Below are 20,834 nucleotides of genomic sequence, written 5' to 3'. Positions count from 1 at the left end.
AAAAATTTGCAACAAAATATTACAGTAATGCGCCACAAGATTGATTTCTGTAAGTGCATGTGCGAATGAAAATAGCGAAAATAATAGCATGAATTATAGGTGGTTGATGTATTTTAACAGGTATGAGATCCAAAATTAGCTGTGAAATATTCCAGTTATGCATGCCACAATTTAACATAAAGTACATTGTTCTAATTAGAGTAATTGACTTTCTAAGTGCATGTGACAGCAAGATAATAGCATGATTATAGATGACCGTAATATAACTTATCTGAAATTTTCAAATATCCAATCTCATTTGTTACCTGAAGTTAACATAATACACCAAAGTGTTTAAAAAGCGAGTGTCCAGAATGATCTTTGCCAGTGCTTTATGGGCAGAAGACTCTTTCTTAAGCCATGGCTTCTTTCTCTCACTTTCATTAAGAGGATCATGTTCACATTTTCCACCATTTACACCTTCCTCCAACACCCACTCATGCTCATCAACAACATGGTGTAAAATCCAAATACAACATAAGGTGACTACATATTAACACATGTATGTACAGTTTGTACGAACTAGATAAGTATTGCTGCAAAAACCAGTAGTACTTCAATGTGAATCTTACTTTGAGATTTTTTGAGTCATTAGCACATGTTTTTGAACAATACCAAAAATGGTTCCTTATTGATGGTGCCCACAAGGTCAAATCTGCATTGTCTTTAGATTTAGCAGCCTAAAGAATAAAATCAATTCTAAATAAAGAAAGTTTTTTAACTAATTGCTGGTTGATATCTTCAACACTTACAGTAGTGATTTTCTTTGCAATGTTCTTTGCTCCATGCCACACATCATTCTGATGTGTGACCTCCTTATATTCTCTTCCCTTTCTAAAAAATGCAATAATGCTTAATTAATAAACAAATGCATGTTGTAAATATTCCCTCACTGTCTTTTAAAGGGTAAACACAATTAATTATATAACATTGTAATCAATCTGCAAATGAAGTTGTTAATATATTGAAAGTCTGACAATATTGATTATAACAGGTTGAACTATTAGAGTTTTAGGAATTGCCATATTGTTATAATGTAGATACTTACTCATCAATGCAGCAATTTCAATATGACCATCAGTTACCACCTCCTTCATAACTATTGGTGGTGCAAGCAGTGTGTCCATCTTTTTTTCAAACCCAATCCTCTCCATATTATTGCTCTTACCAGCAGCTTCTCTCACATCAACCACATTCATTTGCAGTATGGCACGATCATTGGTATCAGCCAAGCTGTAAGTACAATATTGTGCACTATGGCCAGGCGAGTCATTCCTTCCATCACCACTCAATATAACCTCTTTGTTCTCTCTTTCTTTCCAACATTTCTGTTTGTGTTATTTCCAGTAGTCATTAATGGCAGGGATGATGTACAACTTCTGATACTGATTGAATAATATTGATGAGAAATACTGCAGATTACAGAAGTTGAACATCAACCCCACCTTGGCGTAGGAATTGCCAGAAAACAACAAAGCAGAAGCAAGCACAAGGTTGCCTGCTCTAATCTTGTTGCAAGAGGGTTGAGCTGCCCATCTGCCTCCAACATGACCAGACCTACACCCCCAAGATACGACCAGGCATGTTCCAACATATGTTTTCTTATAGCTCAACACACGGCCACATCCTTGTCGTTTACAAACACTCCCATGTAATGATGTTATCAAAGCTATAAGAGTGTCTGTAAACACAATACACTTTTCCTTCTTGATTGCATCTTCAGGACTGACTTCTTCCACAGTAGAGATGTATTCTGGTTGAGTCCTCCTATGTTGCTGCTGTTGTTGTTGTTGGGTTCCAACATCTTCTGTGGGCTTATCTCCATCATGTCCACAGATTGTCACATTGAGCAAGTCATCCAGTAATGGCACGTCAAAACCCGGGGGACATACACTACAGTAAAATGGCAGTAAGAGATATTATTGAACGAAATATTTTATGCCATATTCAGTGATATATAATGTGTATATTTATGTTTTAAATCAATAAGCATTACAGTAGGAATGTCACAAAGATTATTATTGAGGTTTTGCATCATCACTTACTCAAGAGAATAGTCCGACAAAACCTGGTCTGCCTGGATAGTGTGTTCACCAAAATTGTCATTATCATCATCACTTTCATCATCAGAACTATCATCTTTGGCTGTCAATGTTCGACTGTCAGAAATCATGATTATAGATGACCGTAATATAACTTATCTGAAATTTTCAAATATCCAATCTCATTTGTTACCTGAAGTTAACATAATACACCAAAGTGTTTAAAAAGCGAGTGTCCAGAATGATCTTTGCCAGTGCTTTATGGGCAGAAGACTCTTTCTTAAGCCATGGCTTCTTTCTCTCACTTTCATTAAGAGGATCATGTTCACATTTTCCACCATTTACACCTTCCTCCAACACCCACTCATGCTCATCAACAACATGGTGTAAAATCCAAATACAACATAAGGTGACTACATATTAACACATGTATGTACAGTTTGTACAAACTAGATAAGTATTGCTGCAAAAACCAGTAGTACTTCAATGTGAATCTTACTTTGAGATTTTTTGAGTCATTAGCACATGTTTTTGAACAATACCAAACTGATTACTGATTGAATAATATTGATGAGAAATACTGCAGATTACAGAAGTTGAACATCAACCCCACCTTGGCGTAGGAATTGCCAGAAAACAACAAAGCAGAAGCAAGCACAAGGTTGCCTGCTCTAATCTTGTTGCAAGAGGGTTGAGCTGCCCATCTGCCTCCAACATGACCAGACCTACCCCCCCAAGATACGACCAGGCATGTTCCAACATATGTTTTCTTATAGCTCAACACACGGCCACATCCTTGTCGTTTACAAACACTCCCATGTAATGATGTTATCAAAGCTATAAGAGTGTCTGTAAACACAATACACTTTTCCTTCTTGATTGCATCTTCAGGACTGACTTCTTCCACAGTAGAGATGTATTCTGGTTGAGTCCTCTTATGTTGCTGCTGTTGTTGTTGTTGGGTTCCAACATCTTCTGTGGGCTTATCTCCATCATGTCCACAGATTGTCACATTGAGCAAGTCATCCAGTAATGGCACGTCAAAACCCGGGGGACATACACTACAGTAAAATGGCAGTAAGAGATATTATTGAACGAAATATTTTATGCCATATTCAGTGATATATAATGTGTATATTTATGTTTTAAATCAATAAGCATTACAGTAGGAATGTCACAAAGATTATTATTGAGGTTTTGCATCATCACTTACTCAAGAGAATAGTCCGACAAAACCTGGTCTGCCTTGATAGTGTGTTCACCAAAATTGTCATTATCATCATCACTTTCATCATCAGAACTATCATCTTTGGCTGTCAATGTTCGACTGTCAGAAATCAAACTCTGACCCGACCTGAGATATAAACACATATTGCGTATTTAAAAAGTAATACTCTCTGCGCAAAACTTTGCATGTATGGGTTTCAAATTATAAACTCAGTAATCACAATAAGTTTCAAATTACCTGATAGAATATGATGTTCTAACATCCGACAAAGCAGACAATGGACGCAGTTTTAACTATAAAATATTTCATACGAATGTTTTATGCGAATATTTTAAAAAATAATAAATGTTTACGTTTTTGGAGCAGCACTTTAAAACATATGTTCTTACTGGGAGAAGAAAAATATTTGGAAGGTGTACTTGGCGGCATATCCGTTGATTCCATTACCGTTTCGGTTTGCGTCTCTGCATTGCTAAAGTGAGTTCAACACATACATAAAAAGCAATCAAGTAAACAAATAACACACAAAAAAGTCAGAGGTTTTATCATTTTATACTTACCAAACTATACGATTCATCGCAAGATAGCTGTCAAGAAGCATATCCGCCACATCCTTGTCTGTTCTCAATTTATGCTGCTCCTTAAACGCTCTCCATCGAGGGAAAGAACCCAACAAATACACTTTAGAGGCATCTCTACTAGCAATATTCTTTTCTACTCGACGACATGACTCAGTGCTCTTGAAAGATTGAGAATTTCTTTCTTAAATTGTCGGCTGGTCATGGTTTTTAGACTGAACAATCCGGGGGATTATCAACTTCGGGTGGAGTCCCCAGGCTGGCGCACGCGCAGAAGCCGTGTCTTTAAAACAGGCAAAAAAATAAGAAATTTCAACCGCTCTTCACCGCAATTTCGGCTCTCTTCACCGCAATTTCCACCGCTTTTCACCGCAATTTCCACCGCTCTTCACCGCAATTTCCACGGCTCTTCACCGCAATTTCCACCGCTCTTCACCGCAATTTCCTTTCGCTTCTACGCATGTGCGAGCTTTGTTTATATTTTTCGTTTTGGTGTGAATCCATTTCATTTGCACAACATGAAGTATCCAGAAAACTAAATTAAAATGGCAGACACATCAAGAGTGAAGAGTGGAGCTTTATAAAACCATTCAACAATTGTCTTTTAAAAGACAACCAAATAAATATTTTGAAAAACAACTACTGGGAGATATCTCCTGTAAGTTTGTCGATTTTATCTAAGTTTGAGATACTGTGTATAATTATTTTTACAGTGATTGTTGGATGATTATTGAATTTGGATAAAAGATTATACTCAGATAATGATTTTGTTTATAAAATACCTTCGTACTCTGTTCTAATATTGCAGGATTCAGATTTATGAGCAAGATAATCATGCTTCAATGGTCAAAGTAGCTCTTCTGAGTGTGTTTCATCATAGACATCAATGCCATGTGGGTCAACATCACTGAATGAAACTGCTTCAATACGAAAGCTTACAAGTGAAGATATAGATAGGAGAGGATTTTGATGGCGAGTATGGTTATCGAATGATTGAACTTTCAAACCTAGCAAGTGCATTTCAGTCCTTGCATAATTGGGAATTAGGCGGAGAGTTGAAAGTTACCGATGATGAGTCTCGTAGATATGGAAATAGCACAGTCATTGTTGAGTCAGATATTGCAGAGATTGCTGTGAGTTATGATAGCACATGGTCTAAGCGTGAGGGTTCACTGCAAACTTTGGAATTGATTTTGTTATTTCGGTTGACACAGTTGAGGTTCTTGACTATAGTTTTGAATCCAAATTATCGAAGTTTGACATGTATGCATTATTGATAATTGGTGATAAAGTTGCCAACCTTAGAATAAATTAATATATGCTAATCACTGAGTAGCATGTACGCGCACAGAACACAAATGTTGGGCTACCTATCGTATTACATGATGTTTCACCATTCGTTCTCTCACTTCTCTGAGCAAGAAAAAAAATCCTGAAAATTCAACCACATTCACCACAAAGAAAAACCACGCCTCGTGTTTTAATAAGTCACTGTTGGTATCTTTTTCTTGATTTACTCAACTATATGGATCGCTTCTGACACTTCACCCTCGCAAAATTTCGTAGATGCTTTAATATTTGTGCATGGTGAGACTGAAGTGAAGACTTCTAAAAATCGGACAATTCATTGATAATTGTCATGTAATTTCCTGGTATAACATCCCAACCTATACATTGTAGTTAAAATATGATAACAATATCAACCTCAAATTCAACTAATATTTTGTATGCAATCAAGAAAAATTTGGAAATGCTGGTTGTTAATTTTACTGCAATTATTACACAAGATATGATTACACTCCTTTATAATTACCCAATCCTGTCAGAATTGCTATCACATGTGAATGCAATATAATTTTTGTACACAATCATTATTTAATTATTGTTTTCAGCATAAATTATGCCTTAAGAGGCCTTCTCCAGACAATATTTATTGCAAGCTATATGATATTTGCTCCAATATTTGGCTATATTTGTGAAAGATACAGTTGCAAGCTCATTATGATCTATTGCCTCGTTATCTGGTCCTTAACAACATTTCTTAGCACACTACTTAATAAACACCTATGTAAGCTTTTACTGATTTCATACAGTGAGTTAGAAGTCAGATATGTTAAAAAAGAAGGAAAATGGTAGGTTAATGAAAGTTTGGTATGTTCTTGGTTCAAAAGTATCTTCCGCTTTAGTGGTGGCAATAATTTTATAATAGAGAAAACACAGGGTATGTAAACATGTGAAATAAACATGTTATTACTTGATGTGTTTCAGGTAACTCCAATCTTGGGTGTGCTTCTTATCATCTTGGGCTTTATATCTGTTGTTTGAACCTGTCTAGGGGCAAATTGAAAAGAGTCAGGGTGATATTGTTGCAGACAAGGATGTTATCATTCGTCGTTCATTGTTGAATGATGCGAAACATATGTTACGCTGGTAGGTGATTTTTAACAACAGATGTTGCTTACTGCAGGATGAACTGTTTAGAACTGACAGAATTATCCAATGTAAATATAGTTAGTTTGTGTAGGTTTCCTGCTGTAGTAATGCTGAATCAATAAGAGATGATCCAGTATGCCATTCCTTGTTATGCCCTTGATCCTAACTTTAAAATATATTGTTCTTTCTTATGTAAGTTAAACATGTATATCTGAAATTAAACATATAATTATTATTTCCGTAAAGACATTTCTATCATATAAGTGTTAGCAATTGTCTTGTTTCTTTGTAGATACAGACAGAGCCACAGCATCGGCAGTCCTTATATTGTGGGTTTGGTATGTAATATACAATTTCTTTTACCTAAAGCTGTGAATCACCGACACGCCCACTTAATCTAATTATGACGTCACTTCCGGTCAGCTGGGCTTATTTCGCTCCTTCCTTACGCTTTGACTTTGACTTCCGCTTTTTCGATAAGCGTGGTAAGACACGCCCACTTAATCTAATTATGATGTCACTTCCGGTAGGCGGGGCTTATTTCGCTACTTCCTTACGCTTTGACTTTCAACTTCCGATTTTTTGTGAAAGTGATCAGACACGCCCACTTAATCTAATTATGACGTCACTTCCGCTTGGCGGGGCTTTTTTCCCAACTTCGTTACGCTTTGACTTTCGACTTCCGATTTTTTGTGGGCGCGATCAGACACGCCCACTTAATCTAATTATGACGTCACTTCCGATATGCGGGGCTTATTTCGCTACTTCCTTACGCTTTTACTTTCAACTTCCGATTTTTTGTGTGCGCGATCAGACACGCTCACTTAATCTAATTATGACGTCACTTTCTGTGGGCGGGGCTTATTTCGCTACTTCCTTACGCTTTGACTTTCAAATTCCAATTTTTTGTGGGCGTGGTCAGACACTTTCAACTTCCGATTTTTTGTAGGCGTGGTGAGACACTCCGACTTAATCTAATTATGACGTCACTTCCGGTGGGCGGGTCTTATTTCCCTACTTCCTTACGCTTTGACTTTCAACTTCCGATTTTTTGTGGGCGCGATCAGACACGCCGACTTAATCTAATTATGATGCAACTTCCGGTATGCGGGGCTTATTTCGCTACTTCCTTACGCTTTGTCCTTCAACTTCCGATTTTTTGTGGGCGTGATCAGACACGTCCACTTAATCTTATTATGACGTCACTTCTAGTGGGCGGGGCTTTTTTTGCTACTTCCTTACGCTTTGACTTTTAACTTCCGATTTTTTTTGGGCGCGATCAGACACGCCCACTTAATCTAATTATGATGTCACTTCCGGTGGGCTGGGCTGATTTCGCTACTTCCTTACGCATTGACTTTCAACTTCCGATTTTTTGTGTGCGCGATCAGACACGCTCACTTAATCTAATTATGATGTCACTTTCTGTGGGCGGGGCTTATTTCGCTACTTCCTTACGCTTTGACTTTCAAATTCCAATTTTTTGTGGGCGTGGTCAGACACTTTCAACTTCCGATTTTTTGTAGGCGTGGTGAGACACTCCGACTTAATCTAATTATGACGTCACTTCCGGTGGGCGGGTCTTATTTCCCTACTTCCTTACGCTTTGACTTTCAACTTCCGATTTTTTGTGGGCGCGATCAGACACGCCGACTTAATCTAATTATGATGCAACTTCCGGTATGCGGGGCTTATTTCGCTACTTCCTTACGCTTTGTCCTTCAACTTCCGATTTTTTGTGGGCGTGATCAGACACGTCCACTTAATCTTATTATGACGTCACTTCTGGTGGGCGGGGCTTTTTTCGCTACTTCCTTACGCTTTGACTTTTAACTTCCGATTTTTTTTGGGCGCGATCAGACACGCCCACTTAATCTAATTATGATGTCACTTCCGGTAGGCTGGGCTGATTTCGCTACTTCCTTACGCATTGACTTTCAACTTCCGATTTTTTGTGTGCGCGATCGGACACGCTCACTTAATCTAATTATGACATCACTTTAGGTGGACGGGGCTTATTTCGTTACTTCCTTACGCTTTGACTTTTAACTTTCAATTTTTTGTGGGCGTGGTCAGACACGACTATTTAATCTAATTATGATGTCACTTCCAGCAGGCGGTGCTTATTTCGCCACTTCCTTACGCTTTAACTTTCAACTTCCGATTTTTTGTAGGCGTAGTCAGACACACCCACTTAATCTAATTATGACGTCACTTCCGGTGTGCGGGGCTTATTTTGCTACTTCCTTACGCTTTGACTTTCAATTACCGATTTTTTGTGGGCGTGGTGGAAAATGCCCACTTAATCTAATTATTACGTCACTTCCGGTGGACGGGGCTTATTTTGCTACTTCCTTACGCTTTGACTTTCAACTTCCAATTTTTTGTGGGTGCGATCAGACACGCCAACTTAATCTAATTATGACGTCATTTCCTGTGGGCGGGGCTTATTTTGCTACTTCCTTACGCTTTGACTTTCAACTTCCGATTTTTTGTGGGCGTGATCAGACACGCCCACTTAATATAAATATGATGTCACTTTTGGTATGCGGGGCTTATTTCGCTACTTCCTTACGCTTTGACTTATGACTTCCGATTTTTTGTGGGCGTGATCAGACACGCCCACTTAATCTAAGTTGACGTCAATTCCGGTGGGCGGGGCTGATTTCGCTACTTCCTTACGCTTTGACTTTCAACTTTTGATTTTTTGTGGGCGTGGTCAGACACGCTTATTTAATCTTATTATGACGTCATTTCCGGTGGGCGGGGCTTATTTCGCTAGTTCCTTACGCTTTAACTTTCAACTTCCGATTTTTTGTGGGCATGATGAGACACGCCCACTTATTATAATTATGATGTCACTTCCGGTTGGCGGGTTACTTGTTACTCAGAATTTCTTTTACTTACTCCGAGGAAGAACGCCAATAGCACCTTCTGCAAATAATCGCTTTCTGGTGTGCGATTCACCTGTAATTAGTTAAAAGGCATAGACATATTTATGTTATATATATATATATAATTTATATATATACAGTAATTTATATAATCGTACCTGCAAACCACACATGACACATTGTATATCGTTTACCTCTTGCAGGCATTTCATTTGCTTGCTCGCACACGTTTTGATCGCCAGTTGCTATTGGGGTTGAATCGGGAATTTTGTCTTGGGAAGTTCTCACGTCTGTTGTATTGTGATCTAATATAATTGGAAAGAGCAAAATAACGTAAATGAATTGTATGCCGGGCAGAAACAGGTATTGCATTGAGTCAGGTGCACGCAACTGTTGTAACGAGCATAAATATTCGCATGCAAGCTGAATAAGTCAAATAAAACGAACCTATTTTGGGTCTCTTTATTATTTTTTGAGCGACTTCAATGGCCTGTAAATTAGTCACAGAAAAATTTGTAACGCTTAAAACTTTATAACATTGTTAAAAACATTAAAAAAACTACAAAAGCATCAAAACTCGTTAGTAATTCGTTTTGATAATTTAATATGACATACCCAAGCAAATGTTTTCCTTTTTCTTGGAGTCAGGTTGTTATATCTAGCCTTTGTGTTCGGTGTAAGTTTCTATTTGAATAGTCAAGGATACACCGTGAAACACAGATTAGACAAGTCGTTAAACTGCTCATACAATCTCCTAACTGAGTAAGCCAGCATACCTCTGTAAAACTGAAGTCAAGCTCCTCTTCACTTTCGGTAGGTGCAGTTGTATTTTCGCGATATTGCATGACTTGACTATTTTTAAATGCTATACAAATGTGTTATCAAAGATTTCAAAACATTTAATATGCTGATGAAATACTCAAATAGTAATCCTCATCTGATTCTGTTATTTCTGTATACCTTCTAACTTTATCCTCAACTCGTTTTCGAGAGTGTCCAAGCTTTTGCAAACTTCGTCCGATATTGTTGTTGCTAGATTGTTGATTTATTCCAGATCACTCTCATTGGGGGCATCATCCCGAATTCCACTGGCTAATGAGTAATATTGTTAGAACAACGATTACATTCAAGATACAAAACACGCCTAAATTTCGAACCAGAAAGAATTGCATAGAAATTTATTTAAAGCTTTCTTACCATACGCTATCATATGTTGCGTGAATGGCATCAGTTTCCCCAGAGGAATTCGGTACGCTCTTTTCTGGCAAACGTGTTTCCTTTTAATAATTTGCTACAAGGTGCATTCCCTGTTTTTGCCGAAGTATATCCCTATTGTCCCCGGCTCCCGTACAAGCGTACTTTGCAATTCTTTGAATTCCTATTAAAACAACAAACATTTTGTGAAATGCAGTCACAAGACCGCGTTAGACTCCAACACTGTACGTGTTACTCACTGTATGTGAAATATGGACAAAACTGTCGAAACACTGCATGAAAAACCGCGTATTCACAGGTGAATACGTGCGAATATGAGTTCGAATATGGTCCATATTCACACGTATTCACAGATATTCACTGTGAATATCCTCGGAATATTGGGGGTATTCCGATGTGAATACCTGTGAATAAAACACACCGCGTATTCTGACCTAGAATACCTTCGAATACTCTGTGAATATTTTTCAAGACCTAGTATTCACACTTCGGCATAGAAAATGTGATTGTACGCATGAATACGGGATAATCAACGAGTTATATTGTGTAAATATTGCAGGAAATGCGTTTATATACCACGGAATAGGCAAAGGTTGTTTCAGTTCAATGCCGGTGTCAACTGTTATCCAGCATTTCTTCTCATCACGGTCACAAATTGAAATTGCGCTTGATTTGTTTAGGCGACAGACAATAAAGACAATAAATGTTACCAAACGCACGATGATTTTTATTTGATTAATTTTTTTGCTGCCGCAGGGATGTCGAGTATCGTATATCCTCAGTCGATGAGCGCTGAGTAGCCTCGTAAGTCGTAAAAAAGCTGTATAAAAGAGAAATATCCATCAATTTCTTTAATTACCTGTGTAAAAGAAGTTATATATAAAAAAATACTTTTATTTTTGCTTGGATACGTAAACACATGGGTAGAAAGTTGATGATTCTGTATCGTCAAAAGCATCCGTAATATATACAGTTCAGTGTTGGGAAATCGTAGGAAATTTCCTTTGGGAAATTTCCTCTTCGACATGTTAGTGACAATTTTTGCGCCAAGGAATTGCGGCGAAATTGCGAATAAATGGCGAAATTCGGAGGTCGTATAACAATAACAAATAAATGTCTTTAAATGATTCCTCGCAAAAGTTGTCCAGTTCCCTTTGTTTACAAAACGATAACATGGCACAAATGTCAATTGGTTTCAACCAGGGCGCTTATATATAAATGCGTGGTTTCAACAGAAGTTCAAGCTGTTCAACTTTGAATTGTTAAAGATGTTCGCGATGCCCCAAAATAATTCTTGTGGCGGCGCTAAAAAGCAAAATCAGGTAAGTTATTTAATAATAACAAGAGTTATGTCATACTATAGTCCTGAAACAACACAACACAACAACAATAGTGCGAGGCCAACGCTTTTACGGCTGGGCTCATCACTTTTTTTGTTTTTATTAATAAATAGATTACGATTGTGTTTATTGTAGCTAATTTGTACACAGCTAACTGTACCTGCTTGTAAATAAATAAATTGTATGATGGTTTTCATCAATCCTACCTCCATCACACACTAATTATAGTAGGTACAAATGTTTGCCATTTCAAAGCCATACTCAATACAAACAAAATTTAAAAGTTTGCCAATACTGAAAAGGGACATTACTTTCTTACCTACCACAAATATTCAGAAAGCTGCTGTAATCATAACTTTAACATAACATAACCCTTAGATAGACGTTTCAAGATGCATTGAAATGAGGTGCATTGGTGCATTTCATGAGGGTTTTTTATATTTTAGGCAAAATTTATATATTATAGATATATATTGTTATATAATTGTCACAGAATAGCTAATGATTGATTGCCAAAAGATTGAAATCTTAACAATCAGCTGCCCAAAGACAGAAATCTTAACAGCTTAGAAATCAAAGCCAGACTGTGTTTTTTAGTTATATATAATACATATTTTTTAACAAAATAATGGCCTATATTTTTCCTTTTAGCATATATGAATTATATTTACACTAATATTTACCACAGAATAGCTATTGAACTGGTTGCCAAAAGATAGGAATCTTAACAACCAGCTGCCCAAAGACAGAAATCTTAACAGCTTAGAAGTTCATGCTAGACTGTGTTTTTAAGTGAAGCCTTTTAACATTGCCCTCATCATAATTTATAACCTGAGACTGTTTACTGATTTGTTTGCAATTACTTTTCCGTACATAAAATTTAATCACAATACTTAAAGAATATACCATTAAAGTGTAGATGAGTTTACTACAGCTTCTCGATGTTTGCATACTAGGAGTAGCTATGTGTATATACAGCTTTAAGTTCATGGAAGAATTTGTTTCCATTTTTACCCTAATTGATTAGCTTTTAAATTATATGAATGGTGTGTACATTGTACATATACATTCTCCTAGGAATATGATAATTTCATTACACTGCATAAATTCTATGCACAACAATAAAAACAAATGGCCATGCATGCAACATCAGCTTTACCATTATCATTAACCTTTCGGATAATAATCTATTATAGCTTAAGAAAGTTTGCTATGTATTTTGTTCAATAATTGCTTTAAGGTGGTTTTAATTGTTTTTAGCCATCAGGGGTTGCAAGATTGAGAAAATTCCCAAAAGAGTTGGCCTTAACTTTGCTAAAGATGAAGAGGATTTTTCACCCAGTGAAAGAAGTTCCTGATTCATTATCTGCTCACCTATAGTTTTTAATATCTTACCAAGTGAAAAAACATCACTTGCTTTGCTCAACAATTTACTATTAAGTATAATTTCTGATATACTCCAGGAGCAATGTTTCATATATACTAAAACAACATTGCTTATAAATTAACAATCAGCTGATGAAAGATTGAAAATCATAACAGCTTAGTAGAAGTTCATGATAGGCTGTGTTTTTGCTACATATTTTTGAACAATTTGTGATGTTCCAATAATATTTTATAAAATGTGAAATGTTGTAACCCATCACATGTACATGATCTGTTAAGGACTGTATAAAATTTAAATAATTGACTGAAATCTTAGTATTGCATTTGATCAACCTTGATAAAACACATTAACTGTGGATAAACCTACCATTGCAATGTGTATGACTGCTATGCAAATTAACATGGCAACCTAATGATTATGCATGTTTGTTCATATTGATATTTTGCTTAATGGACAGACTTGAGGGACAATAAATGCCTAAACATTCGCACAGGCTGCGAATGCATAACCCATTAACCTCTTATCACCAGGTAATTTGAATAAAATGTTGAGATTACTCCCAACATGGTCATAGGGTATAGTCTATAGGCCGGCTATTGAATTCAACTGCACGATATTTAGTCACTCACCGAAGAGGTCCCTTACGCACAAACAGTATATGCGTTTTTGGTTTTGAACAATAAAAAATCCTTGAAATACGGTTAATATTCGTTATCATTTTACACGTATTAGCGAACATAAGGTGCTGTGGAAATCGCGCCATGCAATCTCATTTCTATTTCGCGCATTTTCTTCATCAGACTTCGTGGGAATCGTAGCATACAAATACTCGCCGGCATGCTCTTTAACTGCGACCAGAGTTTCCAGACTTTACCAAGCCCTTGGCATCCTTCACTCTCTTCCCTTATTTATAAGCGCCAAAAAGATTTCTTACAGCCACAAACGCACGATCTCCTCGTTCAATGTTTATTAAACTCGAAAGCGCGCTTTTTGGTTTTTGCGCCAAATTATTTATAAAATTCCACTTCAATTTTTCAGCATTCAAAATAAAGTTTAAAAATGTCAGCTGATGAATTTATTTTGTGGAAACACGGATTAAGTGAGAAGTGAGATATTCCAAGTGTGAATATTGTTCAGAATACGCGGCATATTCATGGCGTATTCACACTTAGAATACTGAAGAATACGATGCCGTATTCACACTAATATTCCATGTCGGAATACGCTTGCAATATGTGTTTTATTCACACCCGTATTCACATGTGAATACCTTAGAATACGGCGCTTTTCATGCAGTGAAGCAGTTGACAGTAGCTCAATGCCTGGAACCTTCATCCCTTCGATATTCTTGACAGTAACTTTAGGGTGCAGCCATGAAAGAATCTTAAAAGAGATCAGCAAAATCTGTGAATGTTATATCCAAGGAAATCGAACACTGTGTATATGGCGCCATTTAATACTTTATTTTGTCCGCAATTTTTTTTATGTAAATAGAAAAATGAAAGAAAACAAACCGGGTCTTTTTCCTTGGCTATCTTTTCAATGATGTTAGCTTCTAGCCTTTGCATTGTTGAACGTATACTTACTGTCTGCACCTTTAATAACTCGCCGCATGCAAACAATACGTAATCTTTGGTGTTCGCTTGGTTACCACACGAGAGACGTAACTTAAATGAGAAACATAAATCATGTAAAAATGAGCTCTATTATTGAAAACTAGTCCGATCTATTTTTTGCGAGTTATTTGAGTTTCACATACCAGAGCATTTGCGACAAGTACCGCGGCAATACCAGACAACCACCTTGCCTGCACCTTCAGGTCGTTTTCATCGAAGATCGCTTGGACGACCTCTTCGACAATTTCACGCGCATGTTCAAAAACCTCAGCATAACTCCAGGTATTTAATTGCCCAGACAAGCAAAATACCCTATATAACAATGACATATATTGGTCATGGATTTTGAAGGTATAGTAGCCTAAAATAATTTATGGTTAAGTTGAAGTACACGACGTTTACATTTCCATATAGACTAAAATATACCTTGTTTTCTTGCATGAACTCTTGCATAACCTTCAGTTGCTTGTCGTCAAACTTGGCTTGTTCATTCCGTTCCTCGTTCCAGCTCACGTAATTAAACCTAATAACTCTCCCTACTAATCTACAATGAAACAGATTTCGAAGGCTAAATGTTAATAACGTAATTTCAGTTTAAGAATTAAAAGACAATTCATTAATAATTGCATAAGTGTACTACCGGAAAACTTCGGGAGAATTCGTCGATATTAACGTGGCGGCCTTGATGGATGTCATCCCCACCTTATTTAATCCAGACATCAGTCGCCCTTGTGCTTGCAGCAGAAACTCGCTGAAGTTAACATTGGGTTTAGGGTCATCAATCATTATAACCCCAGTCGTTCTCGATGCTATCTCTTGCATTTTCTTTCTATTAAAAATAATTGAAGTCTGCTTTTCAAACATTTGCGAAAAAATTTTTTTATAACAACGTATAATTTTAACGTGAAACTCACGTAGATGTCCCACATGTCTGGGAGTCTCCACCACTTAGTAACATTACGTGCGATCCATTGGGAATTCCAACACCCCGAGCAAGGAGATTTAGACTCTCCGATTTCCCTATGCTCCTTTCTTCGGAGAATATCATGCCAATAGAACTCTCTCCTAAATGACGAAGACGTTAAAAACAAAGGTAACTATGAGAAAAGAAATTGCAAAATGTTAATACTGTCTATGGTAGTACTGTACAGTGAAGTTATTTACGTCTTTCACTTTCCGCGATTGAGCTACCTGTTCATTCAAACAGTAACTTACTCCAAACATCTTCAGGATTGAGAGCATTCCTCAGCAACCGAGCCACAGTGAATGCTGTTGCCAGCAAAAATGAGTCCATATTAGGGCCCAAGCATTGCAAAAGTAGTATGAACCTTAGAAAAAAATGAATATATAATTAAAAAATTATTTGGTATAATCGTTTATGTAGTCCAAGTGATACTTGAAAATAGTTGGCCAAAAAAGTCTAGTAGTGCGCTGTAGATGTTTCGTAGCCCCAAAACACCGCATTTTTACCTTGCAACAGAACGATTCAACTTTGCGTAATCGTTCAGTAAGCTTTCGTTAATTTGCAATTGGTGGTTTTTTAAAGACTTGTCCAATATTAGATACTTATGATCAATTGGATCTAACACTTTACCATTCTCAATATGCACCTGTAATAATTGAAATTGAATAATTAAATAAACTAATAAAGAGAACGTTCCCAGGGGCTAAACAAAATGCTTTCAGTTGGAGAAGGGATATAAACTAAACGCGAACTTTAGAAATCAACAGATCTCAATATTCTAGTTTTGGTTGTTTCGTTTTAGAATAGTTATGTTTTTCTTTCAAATGCACAACTAGGTAAATATTTATACAAGCGTAATACAACATACATCATTGGAAATAATCCAGTATTTATTCCCTTGGTATCCCATGAAACGCATTTCATGGAAAACCCTTTTGTTCTCTTGTTGGGAGAAGTCTTCTTTCAGGTAGCAGGCGTACGAATGAACGACAGCTGACGTCAGTGCGGCCCCAATAAGAACGTTCCTTCTCCATAAGCAGCTCTTAATGAGTCAATGAAACGTTGCTTCGAGTCGAAACAATTGACGTTCAATACGATAAGTCTGAAAAAATCACCAGATGGCACATGCAATTGTATCGTTCGCGTAGTCTTTGAAAGCTATCTACTTCTGAACTATTTATAAGAACATGTTTGTACTTAAAAATCAGGCACATTATAATTAATCATCGGAAATAAGAAGAAATTGGCAGAAATTGGTCAAAACGTGAGCACTGGAAAACTAATTTTTATAGAGAACTGAGCGAAATTTTCTTTCGAGAAAAAGGCGATCAAAACTTTCGCGGGCATTTTAGCGATGCCAGATTTTTCCACCTCCTACTTCTGTAAGCCTGTTCCTTACGCCTTTGCTAATCGCTGTTTGTGTTTTTTATTAATCTTAAGGTGTGAAAATAATTTCATTTAATATCAAAGCAAAAAAGTATATTATCAAATATTACTTTTGTATCCCGATACATATTTTATGTGTATCTATATAGGTGCCATGATAATGTGCCCTAATTATCACACATGCCGCTGGATCGGAAATGCATTGTGAAACTAGTATGGACAATGACGCGGTTGTTTAGAGCCTATATTCAGTGTGTAAACTGGCTATATACAATGATGTGCATATTTTAAAATACATTTCGTATAGGGTCTAGTTTATTCAAATTGAGTAACTGTTAATCGTATACATCTAATATCGTATGTATGGAAATGCACAAGTCTGCGCAAGGACACAACAGGACCATTTTCATACTAAAACAAGAAACCACCCGGTACTTTAATGAGTCGCGAAGAACTCGTATAAAAATCCCATTTACAATAAGCTTATGTTGGCCTAGGTTTACACTTTTGCCTTATTGTAGCGGCAGTTTGGGAACAAATTTACTGTTCCTATTCATTCGAATCGTTTGTGACGTTTAAACAACGCGTCATTTCAGCTGCGACTTATTTTCGCTCGTATATATTGCCCTAATGTGTATATACAACTTCAGTAGTTCCATTTGTTTTTATACACGAAAAACTATATTGTGCGCGCGAGCGTATTTACCATGCATAAAAAACTCCAGTGTGCGGAGAAACAATAAATGTATATCGTTTAACACTACACAAACCTGATCGTAGTTTCCTCATCTTCGGAGGCTGAACCACAACAGCAAACCCAATGCCCAGCAGAATTTTCTTCTTCTTTCAGCTTTAGCTTCCCAAATATTTTGAGCGAGAAATCCCCAAACATGGAAAATTTTTTCCCATAGTAAATTTTCTTGCCAGCCACACAAAACATTGTTAAAACACTTTCAATCTACATACGAAACGAAGATCAATTTAATATAGGGATACCAATTACCATATTCTCAATGTTATTGAAAAATAAAAATCTCGTTGCTCGCTTTACTAACCTCAGTGTCAGACATATTTATATACGTGCCGAAAGGTCTACAAACTTTCCCACTTGCCAAATAGTGAACTTGCTAAGAGTTGAAGGAGAAAGGGAACGCAAGCATATGATAACTGCTATATATACCATACGAAGATCACATGACGGCATAAGGTTAATCACACTTAATTAATGACACTTAATTAATGACAAACCATCTATATGGAGTGTAATATGAGACGGAAGGTGCATGGTAGCATATGATGGCAGGAAGTGCAGAAGTATATAATGAGGATATTACTGTGAAACCTTGTAATGTGTGTAAGTAAAACTTGTGAAACGTGCAAACTTCATGATTGCTTTCAAAGCAAAACTGTTGGTTTTTTTATGTTACATACATATACACACATCAATCGTTTTATTTCGTTTCATTGTTTTGAGTACGTTTTGTATTTCAAAGCAATGTTTGTGAATTGTGACATCCTCTAATAATGTTACTAGGTGATGCTGTCCAAGTTGTCAGGGAAAAAATGTCAAGCTTTTCAACGGCTATAAATAGACCACTTCAAAAATAGCGGCTATTAATCGCTATATAGATGTGTTACTATTATTAAAAGTATTAATAGTCACAAAAATGACAGTTGCCCTTGACAACTTGGTCAGCGTTCCCTGGCAACATTTCAGATGACGTCACAAACATAAATCTCACTGCTGCAAAACTTAAGGGCCTAATTCCACGGGCGCTTTTTCTCCGCGAAATATTTCGCCTGTTTCTTGTATGTTTACGAGGTTTACAGAGTGCGATTTAACGTTAACAGTTTTGTTTTCACTGAATAATCACATACACAACATGTTTTTCAGGATATTGTCTTGTATATTTAAGTTTCTGCCAGTTCCTTGTGATCAAATCAATAAAGATATCAGATATCACGATGGGCGAATAACTAAAAAAAAGTGTGCGAGATTTGCGGATTTCGAAAATCGATAGGGATTTTTACAAATTTTTGTGATAATTTTTTTTAAGGTATTCTTGTGACTTTATATGGATTTTAAGATCTTTTTACGGATTTTTAGGAATTTGTAGTGATTTTTAATGGACTTCTAAGGGACTTTTAAGCCTTTAGCTTAGGGAATTTTTTTATCTACAGGGCGTACGAGATTTTTAAGCGATACACCCCTCGATAAATCTCAATATCATCTGCATAGCCCAGCAACTCACTTTTCCTGATCGCATAAGCTAAATCGTTCATAAAAACAGTAAACAGCATAGGCCCCAAAATACTGCATTGTAGTACCCCAGCTGTCACACCCATCTAATTTGAGTATGCCTCCCCTAACTTCACCCGTTGACTACGACTTGACAGATAACTTCGCAAAAGGTTTACTGCTTTATCGCCCAAGCCATAGAATTTCAGTTTTTCCAAAATAAGTTCGTGTCGAAGACAATTGAATGCTTTACTCAGATCCAGAGCAACAGCCTCAATCTTATTATAACTGTGATAACATAGATAACATCGTCTAGTTGACGAAAACCGACCAAAATCCTGAATCAAGCACATGCTGCAGCCATCTTGCTTTTGGAGGTAAGGGGCCACGCTGCTCTTGTTCAATTCTGACATTGAAAAATAAAAACATAAAGCAAACGAAAGTGTACTACGACTGCTACGCTTGCTACGCTTGCTACGCTTGCTACGCTTGCTACGCTTGCTACGCTTGCTACGCTTGCTACGCTTGCTACGCTTGCTACGCTTGCTACGCTTGCTACGCTTGCTACGCTTGCTACGCTTGCTACGCTTGCTACGCTTGCTACGCTTGCTACGCTTGCTACGCTTGCTACGCTTGCTACGCTTGCTACGCTTGCTACGCTTGCTACGCTTGCTACGCTTGCTACGCTTGCTACGCTTGCTACGCTACGCTTGCTACGCTTGCTACGCTTGCTACGCTTGCTACGCTTGCTACGCTTGCTACGCTTGCTACGCTTGCTACGCTTGCTACGCTTGCTACGCTTGCTACGCTTGCTACGCTTGCTACGCTTGCTACGCTTGCTACGCTTGCTACGCTTGCTACGCTTGCTACGCTTGCTACGCCTGCTACGCTTGCTACGCTTGCTACGACTGCTACGCTTGCTACGATTGCTACAGCTGCTACGCTTGTTACGCTTGCTACGCTTGCTACGCTTGCTACGCTTGCTACGCTTGCTACGACTGCTACGCTTGCTACGCTTGCTACGCTTGCTACGCTTGCTACGCTTGCTACGCTTGCTACGCTTGCTACGCTTGCTACGCTTGCTACGCTTGCTACGCTTGCTACGCTTGCTACGCTTGCTACGCTTGCTACGCTTGCTACGCTTGAAAAGCTTGCTACGATTGCTACGCTTGCTTCGACTGCTACGCTTGCTACGACTGCTACGCTTGCTACGACTGCTACGCTTGCTACGACTGCTACGCTTGCTAGGCTTGCTACGCTTGCTACGACTGCTAGGCTTGCTATGCTTGCTACGACTGCTATGCTTGCTAGGCTTGCTACGCCCGCTAGGACTGCTACGCTTGCTACGCTTGCAACGCTTGCTACGACTGCTACGCTTGCTACACTCGCTATGTTAGTGCTGTATAAACATTTACGCCTATCTTATAGTATTTAAAACCCGGCAATAAACAAGTGTGACAAAACAGTCTGACA

General features: G+C 37.6%; 3 protein-coding genes and 2 long non-coding RNA genes across 7 annotated transcripts; 1 reads left to right on the top strand and 4 right to left on the bottom strand.

The window, feature by feature from the left end:
* Window positions 1-1,376: 1,376 nt before the first annotated feature.
* LOC114535776 lies at window positions 1,377-4,002 on the bottom strand. Its single transcript, XM_028557094.1, has 6 exons — window positions 3,990-4,002; window positions 3,699-3,727; window positions 3,547-3,602; window positions 3,403-3,435; window positions 2,085-2,192; window positions 1,377-1,932 (listed from the first exon to the last, which is right to left on the bottom strand). Exons 1-6 carry the CDS (start codon window positions 4,000-4,002, stop codon window positions 1,377-1,379), a joined length of 795 nt encoding a protein of 264 aa, XP_028412895.1.
* A 2,044-nt stretch (window positions 4,003-6,046) lies between these two features.
* Window positions 6,047-9,730, top strand: LOC114535783. Its single transcript, XR_003688359.1, has 3 exons — window positions 6,047-6,317; window positions 6,613-6,658; window positions 9,418-9,730. It is a non-coding gene; the product is annotated as an uncharacterized LOC114535783 (long non-coding RNA).
* On the bottom strand, window positions 6,149-10,699 carry LOC114535782. 3 transcript variants are annotated; one of them, XM_028557099.1, is made up of 9 exons: window positions 10,669-10,699; window positions 10,412-10,592; window positions 10,175-10,306; window positions 9,991-10,079; window positions 9,830-9,898; window positions 9,662-9,704; window positions 9,373-9,519; window positions 9,228-9,287; window positions 6,149-6,218 (listed from the first exon to the last, which is right to left on the bottom strand). In XM_028557099.1, exons 4-9 carry the CDS (start codon window positions 10,057-10,059, stop codon window positions 6,196-6,198), a joined length of 411 nt encoding a protein of 136 aa, XP_028412900.1. In that variant the 5' UTR covers window positions 10,060-10,079; window positions 10,175-10,306; window positions 10,412-10,592; window positions 10,669-10,699; the 3' UTR covers window positions 6,149-6,195. The 3 variants fall into 3 exon arrangements, with proteins under 3 accessions (XP_028412900.1, XP_028412902.1, XP_028412901.1); XM_028557101.1 differs by having other exon boundaries at window positions 9,409-9,519; XM_028557100.1 differs by having other exon boundaries at window positions 10,417-10,592.
* Window positions 10,700-15,039: 4,340 nt separating this feature from the next.
* Window positions 15,040-16,727, bottom strand: LOC114535781. The gene is made up of 7 exons (XM_028557098.1): window positions 16,605-16,727; window positions 16,243-16,382; window positions 15,988-16,100; window positions 15,687-15,837; window positions 15,413-15,601; window positions 15,199-15,316; window positions 15,040-15,084 (listed from the first exon to the last, which is right to left on the bottom strand). Exons 1-7 carry the CDS (start codon window positions 16,653-16,655, stop codon window positions 15,040-15,042), a joined length of 807 nt encoding a protein of 268 aa, XP_028412899.1. The 5' UTR covers window positions 16,656-16,727.
* An 18-nt stretch (window positions 16,728-16,745) lies between these two features.
* LOC114535780 lies at window positions 16,746-19,088 on the bottom strand. Its single transcript, XR_003688358.1, has 3 exons — window positions 18,178-19,088; window positions 17,893-18,080; window positions 16,746-16,838 (listed from the first exon to the last, which is right to left on the bottom strand). It is a non-coding gene; the product is annotated as an uncharacterized LOC114535780 (long non-coding RNA).
* Window positions 19,089-20,834: the final 1,746 nt, after the last annotated feature.

This window comes from Dendronephthya gigantea, unplaced genomic scaffold (assembly GCF_004324835.1).
Source record: "Dendronephthya gigantea isolate DGI-Jeju-01 unplaced genomic scaffold, DenGig_1.0 000124F, whole genome shotgun sequence".
Taxonomy (NCBI): domain Eukaryota; kingdom Metazoa; phylum Cnidaria; class Anthozoa; order Malacalcyonacea; family Nephtheidae; genus Dendronephthya; species Dendronephthya gigantea.
The sequence above is the reverse complement of the archived record's forward strand: the minus strand, read 5'-3'. Positions and strand labels throughout refer to the sequence as shown.